Source organism: Melopsittacus undulatus, chromosome 2 (genome assembly GCF_012275295.1).
Source record: "Melopsittacus undulatus isolate bMelUnd1 chromosome 2, bMelUnd1.mat.Z, whole genome shotgun sequence".
In the NCBI taxonomy this organism is placed as follows: domain Eukaryota; kingdom Metazoa; phylum Chordata; class Aves; order Psittaciformes; family Psittaculidae; genus Melopsittacus; species Melopsittacus undulatus.
Window position 1 is genome coordinate 26,513,212 of NC_047528.1, and position 12,622 is coordinate 26,525,833.

The 12,622-nt window shown below is 43.5% G+C and overlaps 1 protein-coding gene across 2 annotated transcripts in view; it reads right to left on the reverse strand.

Annotated features, from left to right (window-relative positions):
- Nucleotides 1-11,585, reverse strand: part of WDFY2 (WD repeat and FYVE domain containing 2) — a 64,729-nt gene extending 53,144 nt beyond the window's left edge. The window contains exon 1 of one of the 2 annotated variants that reach the window (XM_005147648.3): nt 11,332-11,585. In XM_005147648.3, the coding sequence (XP_005147705.1) occupies nt 11,332-11,468 (137 nt within the window). In that variant the 5' untranslated portion in view covers nt 11,469-11,585. Of the gene's footprint in view, nt 1-10,523; nt 10,597-11,331 lie in introns of those variants that run through there. The other variant, XM_031047749.2, reaches the window with a different exon arrangement.
- Between the last annotated feature and the right edge of the window lie 1,037 nt (nt 11,586-12,622).

Genomic DNA, 12,622 nt, shown 5'->3' on the forward strand with positions numbered 1-12,622 from the left:
TTCTAGCAACCATGAAGAGTTCGCACAAAGGGGAAGAAGAGATGCTGAACAACAGAGATCCCAAATGTCCCCCAGAGCCATATCCACAGCTGTGCAGCCTCCAGAAACCCTGCCTGCAGCAGGGCTGAGAGCATGTCTCTGCAACAGCCCATCACACGCAGGAGGGCTCCTCATCTGCTGGTGCAGCTCTGGCTGTCATGGGACTCCAAGCACAGCATCAAGCTCTCCAGAATTTTATGTTCTTTTACTTTTTGGCTAACAAATAAACCTAGCATCAGCATATGAACCTGAAAGTTCAGTGTTTGTATGGGTCTGAGCTGATGTCCCTACTGGAAGTCCAGCAGGATCATTTATTTACCAGTTGATATTTTGAAGACATGATGACAGATTAATCTGCTCCCCCTCATTTACTGGTAGTGCAGAAGTCAGCAAGAAGAGATTTCTTCATGAAGTCTGATTCATTGCCTAAAGGGAAGAGACTGCTCTCCTTCAAAAATGGATTAGCATCTATATATTGTGTAACCAACCCCTGCTTCATAACACACCGTGCAAAGCACATCCATTGCAGTTGATCCTCTGATGCTAGCTGCTTTACCTGTTTTCTCCTGCTTAAAGAAATCTAGCATATATCCACTCTTAGCTAGCAATGGCAGATAATGCAGTCTCAAAAACTCCCATTACTCCTGATTTCAGATGCAACACAACCTAGAAAACATGAGGTAATATCAGACAGGCTTTTGCTCTTCAGACAGCCCTAGAAGCCCCAGCTGCTAAGACAGCACATAGAACAGCCCATGCAATGCTCTGGTAGATCTGACACACACTTTTGGAGCTTAATTATAATTATTCTGACTGAATGGGACATATAATAGGGTTCAATGGTACGGAACAAAATGCACCATTTCACTGCAGAAAAAAAGTATCAGCTTCTTAATTCTATCTTTAAATAACTTTAGTCCAGGCCTATAGTACAATAAAGCCAAAGGTGTAGATTTTGACTTGACAAAGCACAGTTGATTTTGAGCCAGCTTTAGTCCTCCCTGCCTTACTTCACACTAGTTTTTATCAGTATCTTCTGCTGCCTGTGCTAAAGTAAACTGTTACCATGGCATGGCATATCAAAAGCATTAGAGATCATTAAACTCCAGAAACCAAATGCAAGGCTCTTCAGAAAAGGCCTTTTCACCTCCCCTCAAACTTCTGGACATCAGAAAACAGGCTACATTCAGGCTGCTGCCAGACCAAAGCCTCCTGTGCCTCAGAACTTTAAAGCAATGGGACCAACAGGACAAGAGCAGGCACAAGGGCTGTATGCCTGACGTTGGAGAACAGCACAGGCATAAGTGGGCATGAGCTTTCCTACTGGACTTGAAATAATCCCAGAAGTGCAGTCAGCCTTTAACAGTTTATTCCTGGCAGAGCTGCTGAAACAACCAGTGAAGCAAAGGCGTGATTGGTTAAATCCAACCAAGACACCATGCAGAGGATCTCCTGGGCCATCAGAATGCTGCAGCTGTCTTTAGTCAACCCTGCATGCAGCAGAAGCTAGGCTGGACCAGAGGCTATGTCTGCACCATCAAAGTGCAAAGCATCCCCTCAGAAATTTTTCTTTCATTCTAACACATGCACAAGGTGCTGCAGAACATGAGGCCTTTGCAACCTGAACATGGACCACTCGTTGGATGACTCCATAGCCCACATTTGCTCAAGCAAAACACAGAGCTGAAAGGAGGAACAGAATTTCTCTGTATCAAACAGGAAAACAGAGATGGAGTAGTGGAATGAGAAGATACAGCTTAGTAACCCTAAGGATCAAGAATAAAGTATGTAAAGTAAGGATAATTCAGCACATATGCAAAATGAGTGCAAACTAGTTACAAATGAAATTTAAGCCCTCATTTCCAGTTTCACAGAACAGATTCCTAAAGTTTCCAACATACCTAAAGGGAGCAAAATACTTAATGAGGACCTGCCTCTTAAAAGGAATTACATCACACGTTTTTCCAAGATAAGGGGCAATTGTATTAAATTAAAAGGCAATCCCTTCTGAATTCCCCTTCTTGGAGAACCATCCAAATCACTAGGCATCTATAAGATAAACTTTGCTGTACCACTTCAGAAAGGCTAAACACAACAAGAAAGAAAACATCAGAACAGATAATTTTCAGTGCTCTCCTGTTTCATCTTTCTTGGAACACAGTAAACCTACCCAATTTCCTGTTCTATATGCCTACATGTTTTTTTATTTCGAGCCACAGATAAGCTAACTAGCATGGCAGCCAGAGACTACCTATATATCTAAATCTTGAAACCATTGTACCAGGAGAATATATACAACTGCTCTGAACCAATACCAAACCTGTCTCATCTCCCATCTTCTAGCATGTGTTAGCTGGCATGAATGTAATTATGCTTTTGCTATACCTTATTACCTTTTAAGTTGAAGTGAAAGCTTTAGCACCAACTTATGTGTATATCTTAGTAGAGCTTTTTTTAAAAAAAGAAAAAAAAATCTATTTACTTTAAGACCCTAAAGTACTCCACAAGGCAGATTAACCACCTACTTAAAAATATAATGCAGTCTTTATTTACTATTGCAAGTGAATTCGAAGCCAAAGGTATTCTGAACACAGGCAAGGATCTTCTCTCTATATCCCTTCAGAAAAGGGCACTATATTTGTTCCATCATTTGAATCCAGATAATTCTAATCCAGATAATTCAACCTGGTGGCAAAATAGGCCAATTCACATTAGGACAGCTGTTTCTCAGATTTCTCTCCATGGGACTTAACTCCTAAGGAAACCAAGATTACCGACTTGTAAAGGTCAAAAGCATCGCCTTCTGGGTCTGATTGATCAATACAGTTATATCACAAACCTGATACAAAAAAGTAAAATTGATCTTTTACCCTCTTTTAAAGTAAGAGGGAGCGGTACAGGTCTTGAAGAAAAGACAATGTTATATCAAACATCTCTGTAAACTTGGCAGCACAATAGCAATGCTCTTCTACCCAGAACTGTGCTTTGGCAGTGCCTTCGATTCAGTGTTCAAAACCTTAAGAGTTCCCTGAAAACTCAATTTAGTGGTGAATACACATGGTATCACAAGCAAAGCCCATATGTTCAATGTCTGGCCAAGGTTAGTTACAGAATGTTATTTTCTGCAGCCTGACTAGGAGAAAAATTAAAACATAATTTTTTTTTTAACCCAGCCTCCACAACTGCTCTCCCTCTCCTCCATTAGAATGACAGCTGTATATTGTCCATCTAAAATCTCAGCACAGCCTAACTTGCAGAATTTATTACCTGCTTTCTGAAAGCCAAATATCCATTTTGACCATTATTTTTGCACAGTTTCAAGCCATCAGGCATGGAGTCTGTGACACATGAAGAACACTGAAAGATACATTTGGTTTCATGATTATGTAAATCTTCCTCCTTAGAGGGCTGCCTGGTGAACTTGCTCTGTCTTGCTTCTCCTTTTAATGAAACTGTCCTTTTCCTTCTCCAGACTTGTTCCAGCCACTCGGTCAACTTGCTTACTGGGATATTTGCCATTCCTGTGTGGATGCTTGTTTTATAGTTTTCCCATTTACTGCATTTCATACTTCACCTCATGAAGTACAAAGAAGGAAGTTTTATGTTCTTTCCTAAAGAGATCCATGAAGGTTAAGACTCTGCTAAACATGTTGCATCCTGCTGCATGTAGCCATTCTCAGCACTCCAGCACTTCTGTTCCTTCCCATGGTGCCCATCCCACCCTGCTGCATCCTGCAGTGCCACAACTGCATCCATCACTCCCTCACATCATATGCAGACGGAAACCACTGTAGTTTTCCTTGCTACTGTCTTTGCAACAGAGCACACTAGGGAGTACTGCAATATTCATCAAATCCCTGGGCAAATACATGCAAATACTGACAGAGTTTTATATGAACCTATTTGTATTTCACAGGCATTTGACAGAAGCACCATGGGAAAGGCAATAAAACATGGCTTCTGGTGTTGCTTTTATGTGAATAGCCTTCCAATGCGTGAGAGGTTACAGGGCACAGAAAACAATGGTGCACAGAAGACACTTGTGCAAATGCCAATTGCTCTCCTTAGGGCATTACGCATCATTTACAGAGCTTTTAGAGCTCTTTAACACAGGAGCACATTCATGCCTGTATTACACCTTCCTATCCTCTCCTTCCCATTTGGTCTCTGATCCACTAAGTATTTTCTAACTTCTCTTAAGACTGTTACAAACAGTATTTCACAAAATGTGTGCCACTTTTGAGCAGCTGTCTTGCATGTATTATCACATAGCTGAAAGTTGTTGCTGGGAAACCCATGCACAGATCACTGTTAGCAGATACCATGCAGGAACAAGTGCAGCTGGAGGGAAGGAAAATAGAGTCTGCCTCAGTAACCAAAATCCTACAAGGTAGGTCAAACAACCTACCGACATATCTCTATTGTGCTACAACATCACATGCTATTTGAGACCTTCAGTCTGCTAGGTGATCCACAATGAAAGGCCAGACTTACTGAACTAGTTTGATAGCTTCAAAACGCTTGCAATTCTTTTAAGGTATTGCAGTTGTTTAGTGCTGCAGCATCCTCCATCTTTAGCTTGAGGAGAAGAAACTACCAGTTTCCTGCAACACCTTTGTTTTTAGTTACATGCCAGCTCTGTACTGCACATAGTCCATAACTGCCATTTGTTTTTCTTCCAGGGGCTGCAGAGCACACACAGTGCTGGTATTGTGCAGTCTCCTCTTGGCAAGGAGCATTGTTCAGCTGTAGAACTGGAGAGACTGCAGGAGAAGGTCACCAAGCCTGACAGACAGGAGACACACTGATTAGAGATGCAGGCTCTGTGCAAGCAGATGCCAGTGCATTTAAAATGGGGTCAGGGAAGACAAGAAATAAAATGAGAACTGGGTAATGTGGGAGATGGTTTCAGCATCTCAAAACTTAATGCAACTCGAGCATTGTTCGGCAACTGGCAGAAAATGAAGCTACCATAAGGCAAACAGAAGGCATATTAAGTAGGTCTTCTTACTCCAAATAAAACTTGTGAGATAAGATACATGCATCTAGACCTTTATAGAAATGAATAACCCCTAAAACAGAGAAGTAAAAACCACTGCATCTCTAACTCTAAATACTCAAGCACCTTATGTTCAACCCTATTTTGATGCTTAACTGTGCAGCTGAAAGTGGGTCTGCACAAGCTGTGGTCCAAGCCATGTCCTACCACATTTCTGCAGTTAAGATGTGAACTTAATACAACTACAGGAGTTACACCAATTTGTGCACTGACCTGCATGAGCTAGCAGCTAAAGGATAGCTCAAATCAGGAAGACAAGACTAATGGTTGTGGTTTAAATCTTTAAATGATACTAAGCACCTGGGAGGGGAGCATCACAAGGCAAAGGTTACACTAGCTCTGGTATCTCCTGGTGGCTTGAAGTGCCACAGAGGGTTAAAAAAGTACATGACAAGTCTCCCACAACTTACTAAGCACAGTTCATGATCTTCAACAAGTACTCAGAGAAACATTTTATGTGCTAGTTCCAGGATTTTGGCAGCTCAACAGGATACATGTTAGTCAAACCAGGAACAGTTACATTTCAACATCTGCAACAATTTCTGATTCCAACAGCTTTTGGACCTCTTGTTTCCTCTCAAACCTCTTGCCAGCATTCACTTCGCTCACTCATGCAGCCAACACTAACCTCCACCCTGAGCCTTATTCCTAACACAGTCATCAAGTTGCAACACGTCCAATTATTTTAAAAAGATCCAGAGCAAACAAGTTGTATTTACAGCAATAGGTCTTTTACAAGCCTTTGCACTGTTAATGTAGAGTTCCTTCATTTCCTTTCAACAATCTTGTTGGTGACTGATATTTTAATCAAAATTTAAAGAACCTTCAGGCAGTGACAACTCTTTTCACACCTGTGAAGAGCATGCACACCTTCAGCATTGCTTGATACTGCTTATGCTGCCAATAACCTGGGTGTGAAACCTACAGGCTTAGACTGATAAACATGCACAGACAGCATCAAAATCAGTTCCCACACCCCCTGCACTTCTGCTGCGAACCAGCAGCTACACTCAAAGCAGAGTGGCCATCAGTAACATAACCCTGTGCTCAGATGAGAATTACAGACCTATATTGCAACCACACTGCTGGGCAAAGCAGCCACCTTCTACCACTCCACTACAGGAGAAAGAAACCCCAGAAATTCCCAAGGGTCTGCAGTTGCTTGCATCCTGCCTGGATGCAGCACTGACTTAAGAATCCCACCTTTCCATTAGAGATACTTCACAGGCATGAATTATACTGCTATACACTTTATGTACTGGATGTGGACAACAAAACCACAAAGAGCAAAAGATTGCTTTTGATATGTTTAAGGGTGGAAAGATCACACTTCTCCACACTAGAAGGTATGCCAGCAGGACACCAAAGACAGCCCTTACATTTCTTGTCACATATGCAGATTCCTAATCCTAGTTCACCGTTAGTTTAGCAGAGTTGAGATTTCACCTACACAAGATGGCTAGTTAGCATACCCAGAAGACAACCCCTGGACAACAGCTTAATCAACACTTAAAAACCACATCTGCTTTTGAAGCCCTCAAACTGTAAAGCAAACATAGCAACAAGCTCTGCACAGTTTTCTTTATGCGAGATGAAGACACTAATATGAATGTAAATGACAAACAGTCTGGGCTTACTGTTTATACGGCTATCCACACAAAGAAGCAGAGACATCTCAGTTCAAAAGGAACTTAATATGTGGTACAAGGTATTGGAGAAGACAAACGTCTCCCATTATTAATATATATATATATATATATATATATATATATAATAATTTCTATGGCATAAATATTTTCTCCTGCATTTTGTCACCTTCCAGGAGACCAGAATGATTTTTTTTTAAAGAAAGGATTTGGACAATTTCCAGTTGATTATTGTCATGGTTTAAACCAAGTCCCCCAACTCCTGGAGAGTTAGGAAGGAGAATCCAAGGAATGTAGCCCCCACGGATTGAAATAAGAATGTTTTAATAGCTAAGGCATAACACAATAATAATGATACGGCCAATAACAAGCGAAAAGAATACAACACCTCACCAGCCACCGACCCATAACTCACTCCACCCTGCCCGGCCGAGCACCGCTTGCTCCCTCCTCCATTTTCCTCTAGAGCTCTACCCCTCCAGCTCTCTCTCTCCCAGTATGCATCCTGGGCATCACGTGCTATGGTATGGAATACCTCATTGGTTAGCCTGGGTCAGGTGTCCTGTCTCTCCTTCCTCCCGGACTCCCCTCCTCCTCGGCAGAACACGTGCCTTGAACAAAAGGCACTTGAACAAAAACAAGGGCCTTGAACGAAAACACCCTCAAAACGTGCTCACCACCAAGCAACTATTCCCAGCTCAGAAGTCAAAACACAGCACTGCACCAGCTACAAGAAGGAGAAAAACCACTGCCACGGCTGAACCCATGACAATTATGAAAGCTTTTACCTCCTGTGGATACTTTCAGAACAGTTCTTGACTTCAACACCTACATTTCCAAGGTCTGCAGCATTTAAGTGATCACAGAGCCCATCCATAGGAGTGCACAGATCAGAGTTCATAACTACCAGGAAAGTTGCCTACACAAGCATATGTCTAAGCTTTCCTCACCTACAACATAGTGGAAAAAAAGATGGTTAGTGTCAAAGCACACATTTGCCACAATGACACCTACTCCCTCCTGCCAGTCTTGCACAGTGACACATGATCAGCACAACAGACACCCAGCTGAATTAGCCCTCACATCACTGGCAGGCTCTTGAGAAATACATAAGTGTGGCAACATCGTGCAGAACTGCTTGCACCGAAAGCTGGGTGAGTCAGTGCACTTCTTTCACTGCATCCCCATGTTCAGGTGAGATTAGTGACACTAAATCTTCTCTGGAGCATGGAGTTAGACATGTTTGAACTTGACATGGCAGTGACCTAGTTTTCAGATATGCCCAACACCCACATCTCCCTCTGAAGGCAACACAAGACAAGGATGCTCAGTGACTTTGAAATGCTTATTAATGCACAGGAAGCTGATGACAGCTTAGGGCTACCTGCACACATAAGAAAAATCGCATCTGAGCTTCACATACAGCACCTAGGGCATGAAATGCTATGGATCACTTAAGACTCTACATATTTGGATATATGTGCCTGTCAATTTTGATGTTTGCTGGCAGGTGAAAGACCATGGATGAAAGTTAGTCATTTCTTTCTTACATCCCTTCTGCATCAGGTTTATACATTCTTGGATCACAAATGCTGCCACTCCTTTAACTCTCACCTGCCTAGACAGGTGCATCCCTTTTCCTTAGAAGAAAAAGTATGTAAAATGTATGGGTGATGCACACTGAAAAGAAACTCCAACCTTGCAGGTTATGTAAAAGTTAGAAAATCTAGCTAAACATGTAAATCCCACTCCCCTTCCCTCTCTCCCCTCCTCCCAATGCCATTACAGGAATGGCCACACACTCTATTATTACTCAGTTTTCATTTTATTTCTCAAAATATGTGCATATATGTGCTACAAGTACAATGATTCAGGGCTATATCATGCATGACTTTCTCTGCAAGCTATAGCTGAAACCACTTCTGTGTCTTTTAAAAACAGATAAAACCACTGGTACCATACAAAATGGAGAACAGAGACAGCCTCTGCTTTGAAGGGCTTATAGGTATACAGCCACATTGTGCACTAAAGGAAATCTTTACAATGGTACAGTTGTTATGACTGTTAAGACTACTAGCAACTTCATCAATGATGTATGTTCAGCCATTAGCCAGCAAACCAATGGAGAACTCCCTCCTCTTCATCTCCTGAAGACCCATCTTCCCCAGCCCGAAGAGCAAGCACCGGAGATGGCAAGTTCTTCCTGTTGAAGTTCTCTGCAGAAGTTTCAGAACATTTCTCTCATATGAGCAGTACATATCGCAGGCTGGGAAGCAGGACGAAAACTCACTCGATTAACAAGTAAAGAGGCAGACAGCATCTCCATAATTGTTTTTCACAGTTTTCAGGAATCTCAAAAAGCCCTCCACATTTCAAGGCCATTAAACAGCTACATCAACACTAACATTAGAAGGCAGGTCCAAACAGGAAAAGGCACCATAAGGATCTGCACAAACCCAATCATAAGCCACAAGTATTGAAAGTCTAGTAAATTATGCTTCCACCGCGGGTATCCTGAAACCTCCAAGTTTGACTTTCAACCTGTTATTCTTTCCAAATAAGATACAAACTCTCAACTTTTTAATTACAATTAAAATGCTAATGCAGGTAGAAAATTAAAGAAAAAAAAAAGCTATCAATTAACATCTTCATGCCTAAAGAAATAAAAGGCACAACTGTAGCTTACAGCATCTTGAAAACACTGCAAACCAGCCCCACAAGCAGGCAAATTACCTGGTTAACACCTTCAGACAGAAAACAGCCTGGGAACCTCCACACTTACTACAGTATTTTAACATCTGTAGAGCTATTCTGCACCATCATCAAAACTTTAGATATCTAGCAGCACATCTAGAAACAGATTTCTTCACCCAGCTTCAACAGCAAGCAGGACCTAACTGACATGCACCCAGGGTTTGCTCTGGGACAGGAAAGGAAAGGGTGATGCTCATTAACTGGTGAGCATCACCAGTTTTCACACTAAATGAAACAATAGCTAAGTGTGAAAACACTGTTTTCTGCTTTACCACTTGTTACTTGAACCTGACATAACAGCTACTAGTGAAACAAAGACTTTTGATCAATCCCTTTCTCTATATGTAAGTATAAACTTGGAGCATCAACCTGTTTTCAGCAACTCGTACATTCTAAAACAGCAGAAGCTATGTATTTTGTCTATAGTGGGGGAGAGAGACACTGAGAGAGAATCTATATGAGAGCAAATTAATTTCAGGAATACTTTCTTACAGATAAACAGGATTGGCTGAATAAGCTTAACAGCTACAGTGAGCCAAAACAAACTCAAGTTTTATTTAGCTTCAGAACAAACACATAAAAAATGTAAAGACAATAAAATCGTGAGCACACAGTAATGCAAAACTGCTTTTTGACAATGTACATGTTTGAAGCAGCTCAGTTCCTCTTTCTATGAGGCATGAAAGTTCACTTGGAGACCACAACTTAGAACTGAAATGATCTTAAATCTGCACATTTTTGACAACTAACTAAAAACTAACTCACAGTGAGGAAAAAGACAAGATGAAAGACATACTGACAGTTTCCCAGAAATCCAGTGGAGACATAAAAGCAGCCACTCAGCAGGATAACAGGCATCTAAGAGAAACAGTCCACAACAAAACCCTAGCCTTAAGAATCAAAGCATATCCACACAGTGGACAACGTTTGTCTTTCAAGCTGGGGACACAGGTTACACCTGAGTTGCAAAGAAACTGCTTAATATAACTATTTATGGTATCTGGAAGAAAAAAAACCGCTCTTACTTTAAAGGAAGACACCTTCAGGGTAGAGTCTTGAAGCTTCAGCTGCAGGGCTACATTGAGTTTGAGCTCTTTCAGAAGGGACAGGGCTGCGCTGGGCAGCCTCAGACCTCGCACAGACCAGTTAAACGGCCTGAAGACATTCTCCTCCTCTTTGGCAGCTTTACAACAAGAGCTTTAACTCCAAGATCTTATCACTGATACATGGTGTTTTTAAACAATTACCAAGAAATGTCTGGAGAGAGAAATCAGGAACCAAAACTACTGTTCTAGCTAAAGCCACCACAATCTTTAGGCAAGGTCAAAGATCTCCACAGCCTCCCCAGAAATCTTTGTAATGCAGGGGATCTTAAATCCCATTTTAACCTGGTTAAGAAAAGTTATTCGAGTCCTGCAAGTTTCAGCAGTGCTCCATCGCACTCACTGCCCTGACCCATGCTGCAGTGGAGGAGAAGACAGACACCAAGGTGAGACCCCCAAGCTCCTTCTCCTGCAGGACTCGATGTGGCTGGCTTAAGCCATGTCCCCATGCTGGACCACCGTGACCCTGGCACTTGCCTGAAGTATGTTGATGGAATTAAAGCCACACCAGCAACACTGGTGGTATGTCACCACCATCATCACTGGTCATGGACCACCACCGCAGGACCTGTCACCTCCCACCATCACTCCTCGGTGTTGGTGGTGGCCCATCACCGGTGGGTCCTGCAATGGTGGCCCATCGCCACCACCATCACAGACAAGTGATGGTGGGAGATGACAGCCCACCACCACAGCCCCACAGGACCTGTAGACCCCCACTTCCCGGTACCTGTCCTCGGAGACGCTGATGACCCCATCCTCCTTGGGCACTATCGCTGCCATGTTCACCACCTCCTGCGAGCCCTCCACTTTGTGGAGCAGAAGGGGCTTGCGAGTCAGCGCCTTGGGCTGAGGCTCCGCCGCCATGGGCTTCGTGGGGCCAGCGGGCACCTCCGCTGACGGCCGGAGGAGGCTGCTGCCGGGAAAGGCGGCCCGCACTACCGAGCCGGAGAAGCGACCTGCCTGAGCTGGGCGCCGCCTCGGGCTCCCCGGGAAGCAGGAACCAAAGCAGCGGCGGCGGCACCGCCCCCGAGCCGGGCTGGGCTGGGCCGGGCGGGGCGGGGCGCGGCATAGGCGCGATGGCCGGATGGGGGGGGGAGAAAATGGCGGCCGAGGGCTGTCTGCCGCCATCTCGCGGTGCTGGGGTTGTTGTCTCTCTCAGCTCAGGAAACCCTCCGATCAGAACGCGGTTTAAACACACATCTTCTTCAATGACCGCCCTCCCAGCAGCTGTCCGGGCTGAGCGCGGGCACGTCTCAGGGGGCAGCCAGGTAAACGTGTCCCGCTTATGGCGAATGTCTAATGCTCCTCGGTTGGCACGGTGAGGCTGTGTGGTGGCAGTCCCGTAGTCAAGCCGTGCGAACCGTTTTGCGAAAGAAAGGGGTGTTTACATTGCTTTTTCCAGCCTGAGCTTATCTTGGGCGCTGAAGGTCGGCATGTGAAGTAGAGGTGGGATTTCTGATGCTACATTAGACCATAGAATCTCGCTGTACTAAGCTTTGTCTAGCGTTTTCTGCATCAAACAACGTTTACACAGTTGCACAATTCCTATGTGAATTTCAGTATTCAATGTTGAAAATGGGTGACATAAGACGCAGGGCAAGCCCGGACAGAGGTGGTGGTCAGTGCAAGCCTTGTGGCCAGCAAGGGTTTTTGATAGAAGGTTTGCAGTGTGGCAGGGCTGCTTGAGTGATGGCAGTAGAAATTTATTATCCAACAGCTCATTCCTAAAGGAAATGCAACAGATTTCCAGCAGCGCATTTTCCAGAAGATGTTACTTTACACTTACTTTTCCTGATGGATTCATTGAGGTCCAAGAAGGTCAGATAACATACCCAGATATGTGCTAATGCCAGTGAAAAAGCACTTCCTCCTGAGGTATACACCAAACTTTCATAATCTGTCTCAAAACAGTCTGGAAAATCATGCTCAGTGTCTGAACCATTGTCTTGTGTTGCAGAAGTTTAATAAGCAGATTGGAAAGCATTATGTGAGTTGTAACTTTACATGTGCCCACACTA